Here is a 13,786-nt window from a genome sequence, read left to right on the forward strand (position 1 = left end):
TACTTAAAATATTTAATAAAAAAATAGATATAACAAACTATAAATAATAATTAATTTACTAGTAAATTTAAGAAATAAAAAATTATTTAAAATAAGATAATTTTATTAATAGATAAACATAGATAATTATTTATTTTATGTATTTATAATCTCAAAAACTTCTGCAATAATTAATTAAACTGAAATATTTCTATATGTATATAGATTGTCAGTTAGACCAAAATAAAATTAATGTCTGTATATGAATGTGATCAGTTTTTGTGGTGTATAGGCCCCATACCCTAATTTATTAAGCCACCTATCATCTCTGCTGCTCCCTTCCTTCAATAAAAAAAATAATAAAACTTATTTAATATTTTTTCTAATACATCCCTCATATGTATATAACTTTAATAAAATGGCATCTGTGAATTATATATATAATTTATATTAAAATAAAAATTATTATTTTAATTATATTAATTTTATGTTAAAATAGAAAGCCTGTTTTAGGGAAGGAAGGAAGGAATATAATAAATTAATAATAATAATAATAATAATAATAAAAGATATTGATAGTAATGGTCCGCCGAAGCATCCTAACTAACCAATGACTTTCGGTCCTTAAAATAGAAACTTCATCAAGCGGATGGCAATGATATTATTTGGTTTCACTTCCCAATGTACACATTTATTTTAAGGTTTTTAATGGTATAAATACACATTTATTATAAAATTTGTTAGATGAAATAAAAAATAAAAAATACGTATCCACATAATTTTTCAGTCATTAATTAATTATATATAATTTCATTTATTTTGACATATAAACTGATAACAAAAAAAATTATATAAATAAATATTTTCTTTAATTTTATCCAAATTTAAAATGCTAGCCATTAAATTATAGTTTTTGAACTAATCAAGTATATTATATTACAAGAGGCTTAACAAATGTAACACACATATCTCATTTCATTAAATTTATGGTAAATTATTAAAATTTACATAATTAATGAGTATAAATTTATTTAATTTAACAATATTAACATTTATCTCATGTGTGTAATTCATAATTTATAATAGCAATATTCAAAATTTATTGTTATTTTCATGATAAATTGTGAATTATTTATGTCATTCAAACAACTAAAATTATTGTTTTTTATATAAAAATTTGAAACGGAACATTAAAAAAAGAGATGGAGAGAGTAGATGACATGATGCATAATGCATAAAGGTTGAATCACGTTGGGAAATAATTAGGTGCACAACAATTCAATTACGTGATAAGGGATGGGTCATTGTTTAATTAAACAAAAAAAAAATCCACCAACTTGCAGCTGCACGTACAGTTATGGATCTGTCTTCACATGTATTACTATAATTAATTTCTGTTTTTAAAGAAAGAACGTTAAGCTACCCGACACGGTAAAATAAGTGGATAATATCTTTTTAACAAAATAATTAATTTTATGGAATATATAAACATTTCAATTATATTTATTTAACATGAAGAGCACGTGATGTTTTAGAATTGTGACGTTTGAGGAACGCATGTTGCAGAGTTTTTTCATACGTGCAGGTGCAATGGACCACTGCCCATACGCTGCAGCAGGGCGTCTCGCCTCACTTCTGACGTGGTTTAAATAGCGGATGATAATTGAAGGAAAAAATTATTTTTTAGTGTTTTATGTATAAAACAATTAATAATTTTATTTTTATTTTTAATATTAAATGCTTTAATTTTTAAATTTTTATTTCATTAAAATTAAAAAATTTTCTATTAAAATATTATATTAATCAACCATTAAAATCTGAAGCAAGATTTATTTCTTTCACTTATTTTCTTTCATTCTGTTAATCAATTATTAAAATCTGATAAGAAAATAAACATGTCTCTCTTTCACTTATTTCCCTTCATGCAATCCAACGATTCTCTCTATCAATTTTCTCAAGAATCAAACAGAAAATTACAAAAAAAAAAAATAAAACTAGAAAAAGTTCCAATTACAATAACTTCCATCTAAGCTTGCTCTATTTATTGCATCTTTATAGCTTTTAGTTGGAACGTACTGCTGGAACTGGTTCAAATCGGTGCTTAGTTGACAAAGTTCGGGAAGCAGTACTTACGTTGCAGCCACACAGATGCAGCACTTCCAGAGTCACATGCATCCTAAAAATATAGTCTAGTTTCTTTGGGATGTTATGCCAAGGCACAGGAGCAACAAAAGAAATTGATAGGTGCGAGAAGGGTTATGTGGACCGTGGCAAGACTCCAATCCCTACAACAAAAATCTTAATTGTCGTTCTAGGGTTAGTTGAAATATTAGTTTGCTGCTGTTGCTAAAGGATTTGAATATCTACATCATTTTCACATCCTGCGTGATTTAGATTTAAATGCAAGCTGGATTGGTGTTTTTAGGTTGAATATAGATGAGAACAGTGTGGAGAAGAATGAACTATTCATTTTCTCTGGAAAATGATTGAAAAGTTGAAAGGGAAATTTTACTTTTTCTTATTGAGTGTATTTATTAATGCATATGTGATGTTTGATTAAATACATCAAAGAATATTAGTAGTAGATTTAAAGGATTAGTGGTAAATGATGGTTTTTTAAGAATTTTAAAAATTAACTAAGGATTTTATAATCATTTTATCAATGTAAAGGCGATAATGAATATGTGAATATAATAGCATATCTTCCTCTCAAGCCATTGATAAATGTAAGCAAATCACACGGGTTTTGTGATAAAAACAAAGGAGGCTGTGATACTTCAAACGAAGACATTTTGTTTTACTTTCTTGTCTTTAACAATGATGGATTCCAAACCACGACTTTCTTTCACTTTTATTTATAAAATATAGAACACGTTTGGATTGAGAAAAAGTAAGGATGAAAAGAAAATCTTAAAAAATTCTCATTCTTATTTGAATTAGAGAAAAATTTAAAAAAAAAAAAGAAAATATATGCCAATAAGTATAATATCTCAAATGATATTATATAATATATCATATATAATAGTTAGCAGGAAATTAATAAAATAAAACTACTCATTTTTATAATAATTAATTATTTTGAGTCTGCAATAAAAGGACTATCCGTATAGAACGAGGTGAAACTGTTGGAAATACTAGTGATGAAAGGACTATCAATGTACTAGTGATGAAAGGACTACCAATGTAAAGCGAGGTGGAGCCGTTCGAAATACTAGCGAATCACAATACCTAAAAATTCAGTCCTGATTTAACAATAATTTTCGATTCAGTTGCGATAAAAACATTACAAATTTAATAAAGGAGAGTGTAATAACTGCCTATTTTAAATTCACATCAATGAATTAAGGTAGTTCCTGCTTGAGATTCAATCCCAAATCGACGAATTACATAGATTCAATTTCAGATCGATAAATTACGATAATTGTTAGTGTGAAATTATTAAATAATTTTAATTAATCATTTTAAATTATGTAAAAAATGAGTTAAAATTATTTGGTAGGAATGTTTCAGTAATAAAGGGTTATAATTAAATAATTGAATCAAATTAATTAATTTACTTCTTATGATTCTTGAAGCCCATCTCCAATCTTGCTCCTCCTAGACAAAAACAAACCCACATAGACAAGTACTTTAATTTTTTTTTTGGTCATGATTAAGCTGAGCAAATTCAACATAATTCAATTTTTCTATTTTTTTTAGTTGATGATATGGTTTATAATTTTTATGAAAATTATTTTTTTTTTTCAGTTTGATTTTGTTAATTTAATAAGAGGCCATTGTGACTTCAAATTTATAACTAATTAAGAATAAAAGGGATTTATTCTTACACCCTCATCTAAAAGAATTACATCACCACTGATTCTTTGAACTTGAGATTCGCTCTTCCCACCATTCTGGTGGCGTGTATAATTTTTTATTTTTAATTTTCTGTTTGCACAAGTCATCTATTTACAAAGCATAAACGCAAACATTAAAGAAAAAAAAACAACAGTAATGAGGTTGGATGTAAATGCTGAATGTTTAAGGTTAGGCCCTAAGTGTTGACATTCTATGTAGTGCCAATTTACCCATGTTGGGCTTATTCTTTTGAGTAGGCTGATTTTTGTAGTTGAATTTTGGGCCTTTTAATCCCTGACTTCGTAACTTTCTGCCTTTTGGGTTTAATGCAATAATCATTGGCAAATAAAAATATAAATATTATCAAAATGATTGTCAAATGTAAATATCTTTTATCTATTTTGAACCCTAAAAGTGGCTCCTCATCATGACCCTAACTTCTTCACAAAAATAATCCCCATTTAGTTTGATTGTGAAAACAAAGATAATTGTAAATCATTTGTGCTCTTTAAAGTTTTTAAATTAATTTTAAACAAGATTTCTGAATTTTATTACGTATGCTTTCATTTTTTTTTATTTTTCAAAACTTTTGTATTCTGATCTGTTGCAATTTTTTTAAAATTAACTCAAAATGATCTCAAAATTGCGTGATGGGTAATACTTCATCGCTAAGTGATGATTTGTCATTCTATTTAAATTCATCTCATAGCATACAAAATATAATCCAGCCTTGTGTTTACCCTATAAAAAGAATTATGGATTAATCTACTTATTTATCTACCCGTAAAATTTAAGTTAATTTCACACTACATTCATTAATGCATATTGTCACAGGGCGCACTTGAGCACTACCTGTGCGGCAGTCTTTTGGTAAGGTACGTGACGATATGCATAACCGGCGTACTATATTGGGTGTGTCGGCGGGTCGAAATGGCCATGAAAAAGTGAATCGACTAGGTATTAAATAACCATCAGCAATAAACAAGTTAAATAGTGAGCTTTAAAATTAGATAACAGCTAAGTCATTTGCTTGCACATCATCTTGTCTAGATATTAAAATTTTTATATTATTATTATATAATATTATTTTATAAAATAATATTTCTTTTCATATAAATTTATTCTCTCTAATAAAAGAAATAAAATATTTTCTCTAAAATTTTAAATTTAAAATAATAATAAAATATAAATTCATGTACCCTTAAATCCAATTACGACCAAGAAAATTAAATATTTTAATATTTAATATCATATATTATTAATACATAATAATTAATTTTATTAAAAAAATTATATTTTTCAAAAAATAAAATTTACTAATGTTCAACGATGATAGATGACCGTAACTGTAGTGGCAACGGAGGAAGAAAATCATATGTTTTATCATAATATCTTTTCAGTATATTAAATATGTTAGATAAATACTATTTTATAATAATAAAAAATGACTTTACGATATAAATATATTTTACTATTAAAAAAAGATAAAATGGTCTCTCCAAAATATTTAAATAACTCATCGTCCAACTTCAATCTAATTAAGAGAATTGAGTTTAGTTGCATTTTATGCTAAATGCTAATAAAATAATAAGATAAGAAAAGTTTTAAAATATAAAAAAATTAAAAATATAAAAAAAATTTTAAAACATAAAAAATTTAAAAATAGAGGAGAGAAAGCGAGGTGAAGAAATATATAAAATAAAAATTATCTAATATATAAAATGGATAATTGAAAGTTATATTTAAAATTATTATAATTATTAATATAATAAATTATAATAATTTAAATTTAATAATTTAAATTGTTTAATATTTGTAACCATCGATTTAGAATATTAGAATCATAATTCTACTTTGTATTATATTTTAATTATTTATATTTATTAATTCTTTATAGTTATTTGAAATTAAATAAAATTTTAATTTGATAATATTTTATACAATTAGTTTTATTAATTCTTTAATTTTTTTTATATTTTTATTACAGTTAATTTTTTTATAATAATTTTAATTGATATATATATATATATATATATATATATATATATATATATATATATATATATATATATATATATATATATATTTATATATTCTATATAATTATTTATACCATGTAAAGTATTTGTAATTAAATTATATTAGTTATGATTTTATAAAATTGTTAAATAAATAAATAACATTAATACTATGAGATAATATAAACTTTTTATTTGATCTTTTATTATAAAATTATTACTACATAGTAAAAGTGTATCTTTTTATATAGTGTTTATTCAATTTTTATAAATATATTTTTAATATTTTATTTGTTATTAAAATAAAAAATTATTACTACATAGTAAAATTGTATCTTTTTTATATAGTGTTTATTCAATTTTTATAAATATATTTTTAATATTTTATTTATTATTAAAATAAAAAATATAATAAAAATTTTATAATAAAAAGACAGTAAAATTTTTATTGCAATATTAATAATATAATATATTAAAAAGTATTAGGACATCAAAAAATAATATAATAGTGATAATAAATATTATAAAAGCTGTATTTATTATATTAGGAAATAGTAGAAAATTAAAAGGCCATACATTAATAGTGACTAAAAAATAATAAATTGTATTTATTATAATAAATAAAATAAAAATTATATTTATTATATTAGAAAGTAATAAAAAATCAAAAGGTCATATTAATTGATTTAAAAATAATAAATTTATATTTATTATATATTTTAATTATTATTTTATATAAAAATAAAATTAAAACTATATAAAAATTTATAAATATATTTGCACCACATATAATTCATTGTGTTACTTATTAATTTTTCATATGTCAATCTCTTAAAGTTCAATTATATATATATATTGATAAATTTATTATTTATTAATAATAAAAATATAATTAAAAATATATATTACAAGTTTAAATGTATCATTTTTCATATTTTTCATATTTTATAGTTAGGAGATTGATTATTCTAAACAAATAGTTATTTTTTTATTTTATATTTTTTTAATTATAAACTAATACATTATATTAACAAGTTATAAAAAAAATTAAAAAATATCTGAAATTCAGAAATTATATATAAATTATAATAATAAAAATAATAAATTATATTTATTATGAACATATTACTAATTAAATATAAAAATATAACTTAAAAATAAAATTAAAATATATTAAGTATAACACTCGATATAAATGCATGAATCTAAATATATCGCTTGTCTATTTTAGATCTAGATATATAGATATGACCACATAAAAAAAAATAATAATAAAACGAAAGTTGTAGTCTGTATAAAGAAAGAACGAGAGGATATCTTAAAGGATACTACTTCTTCAAGAGGAGAACTTTTACTTTTATCTTCAACCTGGCCTCTTAAATTGCTGTTACTTGGACCACTTCAACTAGATAAGATCCTGATCACTTTATCAGCAAGTTTTCCATCATTTCTTACGGAATACCAAGAAATTTTGTTGTTCCCTTTAAAATCCTGAACCTTGTGGATCATACTATATCACCATCTTTTTTCTTTTCCTTCTTTTTTTTCTTTCTATAGGCAGTTGGGGAGGAGGAGCAGAATCAACTCTAATCATCAGAAAATTTTTAAAAATTACCATGCCAACTCATCTAATCGTCATAAAAGGATTTCTCAATTAACAAAAAAGTAGATGAAATATATTAAATCCCTTTGAAAGAAGTGAAGAAAATGGCAAGGAAATGATTCGTGCCAAAGCAAGTGAGTTGCATTCCAAAGTTACAGGGCATAGAGTATATATGTAGCTTGAATATATTTATAGTATCAAACAGTCTCATGCACAACTTTTTATTCTTTTATTAATTGATAAGAAACATCAACTTTCCCAACCAGAATGCAACAACAGATAAGTTTATTTCACGGATACAACCCAAATTTCATACAACATGGAGCTTAATACCACATATTAATCAACAATATACGCCAATTATCAATTATTTTTGCTCACTAGAAGGAACTTAGATTGAAATGCTATTTGGAACACCCTTTGCTGTGACCCCAGCTTCAGAGTATGGCTTCAAGAGTTCATAGGGAACAACTCCAGCTCCACCTCTATTTGTGTTCTTCGGATCACGATTCCTTTCATCAATAGTAGCTTCAAGCTCCTTCAGTTTGGCATGGAACTTTTCATAGGCAACTTTAATGGTAGGATCTGCTACCCAATATGGTTCCCAAGTGTCTCCAATGTACTCCTCATCAGGTGAATGACTTGATATAACATCCAAAGTACCCATCACTAAAGTTGCTTGCAGCTGTGAAGGGAACATTTCTAATAGTGTTTTTTCTGGTTTCTGCAAGAAGCGTTCGTAGTCCTCCTCTATTGGATCCTCAGTTGGCATGTTCTTTCTAGCAATGGTTGGCCTGTTGGGGAAGTACCCAGCAAACGCATATTGGCCGAAGTTCACAGCTGCATGATGACCTGAAGTTGTCCAAATTACGGTTGACAAAACTTGGATCAAGTTTTCTTTGCTGTTCAGGACAGGCCACCATGGTTCATCCCTCTTGTCTCCATGGCCTACAGTTCTAACTTCTTCCCACCATGCTTGAAGTTCGCTGTCAGATTTGATCTGGCTGGCTTCTGGGTAGTAGTGGTTCACATAATCAGTGACCCATTCCTTAATTGCATCCCAAAGCATCAGACCATCATTAGCGAATGGGTAGTCTTTAATTGCTAGCTTCAGGCCATGCTTTGCTGTAGGATCCTCAACTGCCATTCCCCTGAAAATAAACGATCAACTCAATTAGGAATTCGTTGCCTCTAAGGGAACATATAGAAATTATTGAACCATTAAATGATGAGTACCTGCTGATCAAGTCACCAGGCAATGCTTGTGTATCGAAGCGCCAGAGCTTGTCATAAGCAACAGAGCTAAGCTCGATGGAGTACTTGCCAGGAGAGAATGATCTTTCAATGATTCCACCTCCATTGATGAGCAGAGTTCGAGCAAGAGCATTAATTTCCATTGTGTATCGGAAATGAGGTTTTAGAAGTCTAAAGATGGGGTGCATTTCACTGAGTTGTCTACTACCTGCAATTATGTATGGCTCTGTACAGCAATGTGACCTCAGCCTAGAAAGAAAAAGTACGTGACTGTAAATGCCAGGTTTTTGTGTTGAATTTAGTGTTTCTGAATTCAATCAGCATAGTGTATAGTAATTACCAGTGAGATACAAGTTGGTGGATGCCTGAGTCATGAGCAACGGCATGTGCTTTAGCCAACCTCCATAGCCAACAGCTAGTGGCGTCATGGCCTGGTGTAAACACGTGTTTCCATTGTGGCTTGTCACCGATTTTTGGGCGAGTGAGTTCGATAGCAACAGGCATCAATGTGCTATCATCCACAAGGAAGAACAGAGTCCTGGAACCATATAATGTGGTGTCTTCAAGCTCTCTTACTTTTGCCACATATGGTAATAGCAAATCATGGTAATCAATTATAAATAGCCTCTTCTGCTTAAAAGCCTATAAAACCACCAAGTTCGAAGGACTGAATTAAAAAAAAAAAAAGAAAAAATTCCATTTCAACTTTATGGAGTATTGTTATTGTATTTACCTGTTCAACAGTCATGTATCCTCCTATTACTTTTTGGACTATTTCCTCTGTGATTGCTGATTCAGCAGGACCATAGATGTTAGGGTCAAGTTTGCTCCTCAGAGGCCATTCCTGTGGGGGAGAAAAATCACCAAATTGGCATTTTAGACAACAGCTAATTTCGTTATGCCTTCTTTTATTACTGGGGTTTGTAAGGGTAAATTATTTGAGTATTCCGAGTGCACGCACTCAAGTCTCACCTCTATCATTCAAGCAAAAACTAACACTATGTTAGTGAGACTGTAAGCATGATGTATAAAATTGTATATGCCTATGTGACTACTACAACAGTTAGTCTTACCGTAACTAACTGTATGCCATATGGATTGAGGCCGGCAATAGTTTGACGAGAAAATTCTTCATCTCTGAACCAAGAAAATTTGTCTCCTGCAAGAGAAAATTCATTTAAGAAACGATATGATATTTATGTTCACACAAATATGACTAATTTAAAAAAGAGATAAAAAGCCATACTCTCAAACAATTCAGGAGGCTCAAAGCGCAAGACGTTATTTTCACCATCCTTAAGGGCTTTGACAGTTCTTGGTAATATTGTCTGAAGATCCCCAGCGCCTTCGGGCAGTTCCATTCCTTCCTTAAATAGCTGGTCTATGGCAGTAAAGTATGGGAATCCTTCCTTGATATCGACAATTACATTCTCTATCAGTGGCGCCAACACATGCAACGCTGATTTTAATGAATTTATACCAAATGTAGCTCCCTTCACTTCAGAAAAACACTCATCCCTTGGTACATATATAGCAAGACATCTTGATTCACTTAATGGATCTGCAATGTCACAATTCTCAACGTTAGAATCCTGATAAGGGTAGACTAATACTTTGGTATATAGAAGTTTTGGTTACCCTTTTTGGTGGGAGGACGTCCTGTCCTACAACGCCTGGGATATGGGTGTTCTTTGCCACCAAGAACAGGCCTTCTAATCTCTCCTAATATGCAATCTGGATCTCCAAGATCATTATATACATCGTAGTCATAGATCCTTTCAAATTTCTTTCTCTCTCCTTGACCATTTCCTCGCAGATTTACCAATTCCTCCTCTCTAAACTTCTTTAATCCATCTGGTGTGTCGGCTGGTAAGTAAGACTGGTTTTCAAGATAAGAAAAGGAAATATTAAAGGAGCCCTAGGATTGCGGTGGAAACTAATCAAGAAAGAAGTAAAAGGAGAAGAATAAAAGACCTTGTCAGCGTAGAAAATTCTCTTTTTGGGATTATCATATTTGGAATGAGCCCATGAATTACAAGAAAGAGTAACAGGACCCTGAGGAAGTCCTTCAAGAACTACGCTTTGTATGAACACTTCACTGTGATGTTCATTCTCTAACAGGATGGCTCCAACGTCACCAAAATCAGGTGCAACCTTGAAATTTGCATCTAACTGCATCTCTCCAGGCTTCTGAATTCCTACATGGATATGAGCATAAGACTTTATCGTATCCTTCTCCTTCCCCGTTTCTGTTCATCAATAAAACTTTGTGAGATATCCATAATTCTTCACTTTTAATTCTTTTCAAGGAAAAAAAGAAAAAATCTATGTTGATCAGACTGAAAATTTTATTAAGATACAACACAAGGGTGTAACGATGCAACATTTTAAATTTTGAAGTATAAATAAAATTTGGAGTATAAAATTTAAATTGGTGCATGTACAAGATTAATTGTAAATGAATTTCAAAAATTAATTTTAAATTAAAATTACACATTATAACAAATATTAAAATTAATAGCGAAAAATTATAACAACATCAATAATCTTGTCATATTAACTAATATATAACAACAATATCAATAATTACTGGTGTTGATATATAAAAATTATAATAATAAATAAAAATTATAAATATTAATGAAAAGTTATGTTTAGTTGTAATATTTATTATTATCGATAATTATTTTTCTAACAATGCTCGTAATTTTATCATAAAATGTTTATGACCATAACAATTTTATAACAATAGACAACATATAATTATTGTATGTTATTACTACAAAATTTATTATTATTAATAATAAATTATATATTGGTAATAAAAACAAACTTAATAATGTTATATATTAGTCAATTTAAAAGTTTATAGAGCAAAATAACTTAGAAAAATTATTTAATGTAATTATTGAATATACAATGATTAATATATCATATATTAATTAATCATTGATTATAATAAACTTACATGAAATTCATTATATTTAGTGATTAACATCTAAGCATTGTATATAGGATGGTAAAATTATATTATTAAGATGAATAGTTATACTTACTGGGATCAAGCTCGTTACTAACAAGTTCCAAAAGGATACTTTTACCAAGGATATCTGTGAGCTCATCAAAACTAGTGAGAGCATTTCCAACTGTTAGTTTAACAATAACAGTTGCCTTCACTGAAATAGCTTCAGCGTGATGTTTAACAGCTGATATGGCCTTATCAAAGATATTAGCTCGCACGCTGAGGCCTGGGTTTCTCTTTGGGAGACATTTCTTCTGCTTATAATGAGTAGGGAAGGAAGTTTTTCCATGGCTAGAAAGTGAAGGTTTTGGTGGCAAAAGAGAGAAGGGTTTTGTTGAATTTAGCTTCTGAATATTAGAGCTTAACATTTTTGCTTAGACTGATGATGATGATGGAGAAGAACACACAGAAGCCTTGGCTATGGCTGGAAAAACTGAGGAGGAGATACGTGAATTTAAAGAGAATGAAGGAGTGGGTCATACGTATATATAATTTAGATTTTGTGATAAACGTGTAATTTTTGTATGTTCCTTGAGTTCTATTATTAAATTATGTTTTGTATTTAATCCACGAATACCCGTATTTTATTGTTCACTCAAATCAAATCAGGACACGTTGAAATCATGCCACGCTGTACGTAACCCCAATACGTCATATAAAATTCACCAAATAAATTTATTTTAATTTTACTATATTAAAATGTTAATTTTAGTAATAAAATATAATTTTTTATTATTAATTTTAGTTAAAATAATATTGAAAAATGATAATAAATTATTCAAGCCCAAGTAATATATTTTTTAATATTATTTTAATTAAAAATATTTTTTATAGCACTTAATTGGCCTTTCATATAAAATTATGGACCTATTTAATTAAAAAATTAAAATGAATTTATTTATTATTTATGAAAAGTATAAGAGTGACCAATTAATTAATTATTCAAGTAAATCTATAAGGCATTTTATTTTTATAAAAAAAAATAACAGATGGATCAATTAATTATTATTTTTATCATGCTAAACATGCCAAGATCAGCATTGTGAAACGATTATTCAGTATAATGCTTATTGAAAAACTCGTCGTGGACTTATCCATCAATATTTATTGTAATTTAAAATGAATTATTTCCTTTTTTTTCATATATTTTTCTTAATCATTTTAAGAAATTAAGTTATTTTTAAACACTTTAACCAAAGGTTAAATTGCTTATTTTTATATGAACAAATACATGAACCCGTAATTTTTAATACTTAAATTTTATAAACGTGTAATAATTTAAAATATAAATTTTATAAAAATATAATTATTTAATTTTTAAATTATATAAAATATAACTATTTAATCTCTTAAAATTTAAATATGTGCACGTCATATACATGTATAGAAATTAAATAGTTATATTTTTATAAAGGTCGCATATCAAAAATTAATAATAAAAAAAATAAGATACTAACTAATAAGTAAATATCAAGAACTAAATTATATATTCTGCCTTTTTATATTGATTTATGGTTAAAAATATATTCCAAATCACAAGTTAAAGTTAATAGCCAAAGTAAACATCTTCAATATATATTTTTTTTAATTTAAAAACATTTTTAAAATACTAAAAAAAAACTTAACAAAAAGGGTCCAGTGTATTATAAACAAAAGCAGGACAACACGGTCTGAGTTGTAGTTTGAGGTGTGTATTACACAGTATTTGAAAATTATTTGGTAATCTCTCAATATTAAACAGACTTCTCTAAAAAAATTAAGGACCAATAAATTTTTTAATGTAATGTAAAATAGCAAAAAACGAAAGGTAGAAAAGCAAAGAGAGTAAGAAAAAGAAATTGCGTTTCTAAACTGTAAAAATGAAATCTATTTATAATTGTGGAAAAAGAGATATTGGAATTGTTTAGAAAAATCAGTGAAGACGGTAAAGCTGTTTAAAAAAATTAGTAGAGACGTTGAAATAAAATCTCACAACAGATATAAATGGTTTTAACTTAATAAGAATAATAGTTTACAAATAAGATTTAAAAAATTAAATAAACGAAAAATAAAAATTATGCAACTTTTTATTTG

At 27.0% G+C, this 13,786-nt stretch overlaps 1 protein-coding gene across 1 annotated transcript; it reads right to left on the minus strand.

The window, feature by feature from the left end:
- Positions 1-7,647: 7,647 nt before the first annotated feature.
- On the minus strand, positions 7,648-12,151 carry LOC110618536 (linoleate 13S-lipoxygenase 2-1, chloroplastic). Its single transcript, XM_021761678.2, has 9 exons — positions 11,748-12,151; positions 10,666-10,940; positions 10,330-10,570; positions 9,938-10,252; positions 9,765-9,850; positions 9,425-9,535; positions 9,032-9,333; positions 8,674-8,940; positions 7,648-8,588 (listed from the first exon to the last, which is right to left on the minus strand). Exons 1-9 carry the CDS (start codon positions 12,079-12,081, stop codon positions 7,829-7,831), a joined length of 2,691 nt encoding a protein of 896 aa, XP_021617370.1. The 5' UTR covers positions 12,082-12,151; the 3' UTR covers positions 7,648-7,828.
- Between the last annotated feature and the right edge of the window lie 1,635 nt (positions 12,152-13,786).

Source organism: Manihot esculenta, chromosome 7, assembly GCF_001659605.2.
Source record: "Manihot esculenta cultivar AM560-2 chromosome 7, M.esculenta_v8, whole genome shotgun sequence".
Classification (NCBI taxonomy): Eukaryota; Viridiplantae; Streptophyta; class Magnoliopsida; order Malpighiales; family Euphorbiaceae; genus Manihot; species Manihot esculenta.

Excerpts from the sequence above, each read along its gene's own strand:
- LOC110618536 (XM_021761678.2), bottom strand. The coding sequence starts at position 12,081 with ATGTTAAGCTCTAATATTCAGAAGCTAAATTCAACAAAACCCTTCTCT. Across the intron at positions 9,851-9,937 it reads GCCTCCTGAATTGTTTGAGA|GAGACAAATTTTCTTGGTTC; the intron begins GTATGGCTTTTT and ends TTTCTCTTGCAG. Across the intron at positions 8,941-9,031 it reads CACCAACTTGTATCTCACTG|GCTGAGGTCACATTGCTGTA; the intron begins GTAATTACTATA and ends TTTTCTTTCTAG.